Raw genomic sequence first — 553 nt, 5'->3', positions numbered from 1 at the left:
CATGGTTTTCAGCCCCAACTTCCCGCTGCCCGCGGGCTCGGCGCCCAAGGAGACGCCGCAGGATCCCAGCGCTCTCCTGGACACGGTCAGTGGCCCTTTCTTTTCTCTGCCTTTCCCTTCCCCGTCTTTCACCTTCCCTGAGGCTCCTTTCCTGCTCATGCCTCTACCTTTCGTGGTGTCTTCTTGATCCAGCCTCTTCCCTCGGCTCCTGTCGGGGGCCGGGACTTGTCACCTCTTTGATGTCTGCCTGTAGGCAGTGCTCTTTGTTGTGCCTCCTTTCGCTTGCCGATGCTCCTATCTCTCCARCGCTTCTGGAGGGGAATCCCCCACGGACTCAGTGGTCTCACACAACGTGAGCTTAGAAGTCTATAGTGGAATCTGTGGAGAGCGCTTTTTTTAGTGGGGGCACCGTAGAGCTGGGCTGTGTTTAGTAGGAGATGCAAATTAAAGGAGTCCCTGGAAGTGTCAGGTCTCCCTGGAGTCTCGCCACACTGATGTTGTATATCCAGAGGCACACCACTGCATTGTCACTGACATGTGGTCTGTAATATGA

General features: G+C 55.6%; 1 protein-coding gene across 1 annotated transcript in view; it reads left to right on the top strand.

Moving 5' to 3' along the window:
* LOC112944285 (protocadherin alpha-4-like) overlaps window positions 1–85 on the top strand; it is a gene marked incomplete at its 3' end in the record, with an annotated part of 18,716 nt that extends 18,631 nt beyond the window's left edge. Inside the window, exon 4 of the mRNA XM_026035683.1 lies at window positions 13–85. Within this exon, the coding sequence (XP_025891468.1) occupies window positions 13–85 (73 nt within the window). The remainder of the gene's footprint in view (window positions 1–12) is intronic.
* Between the last annotated feature and the right edge of the window lie 468 nt (window positions 86–553).

The sequence above is a fragment of the Nothoprocta perdicaria genome, unplaced genomic scaffold, assembly GCF_003342845.1.
Source record: "Nothoprocta perdicaria isolate Ctin4 unplaced genomic scaffold, notPer1 scaffold_165, whole genome shotgun sequence".
In the NCBI taxonomy this organism is placed as follows: Eukaryota; Metazoa; Chordata; class Aves; order Tinamiformes; family Tinamidae; genus Nothoprocta; species Nothoprocta perdicaria.
The sequence above is the reverse complement of the archived record's forward strand: the minus strand, read 5'-3'. Positions and strand labels throughout refer to the sequence as shown.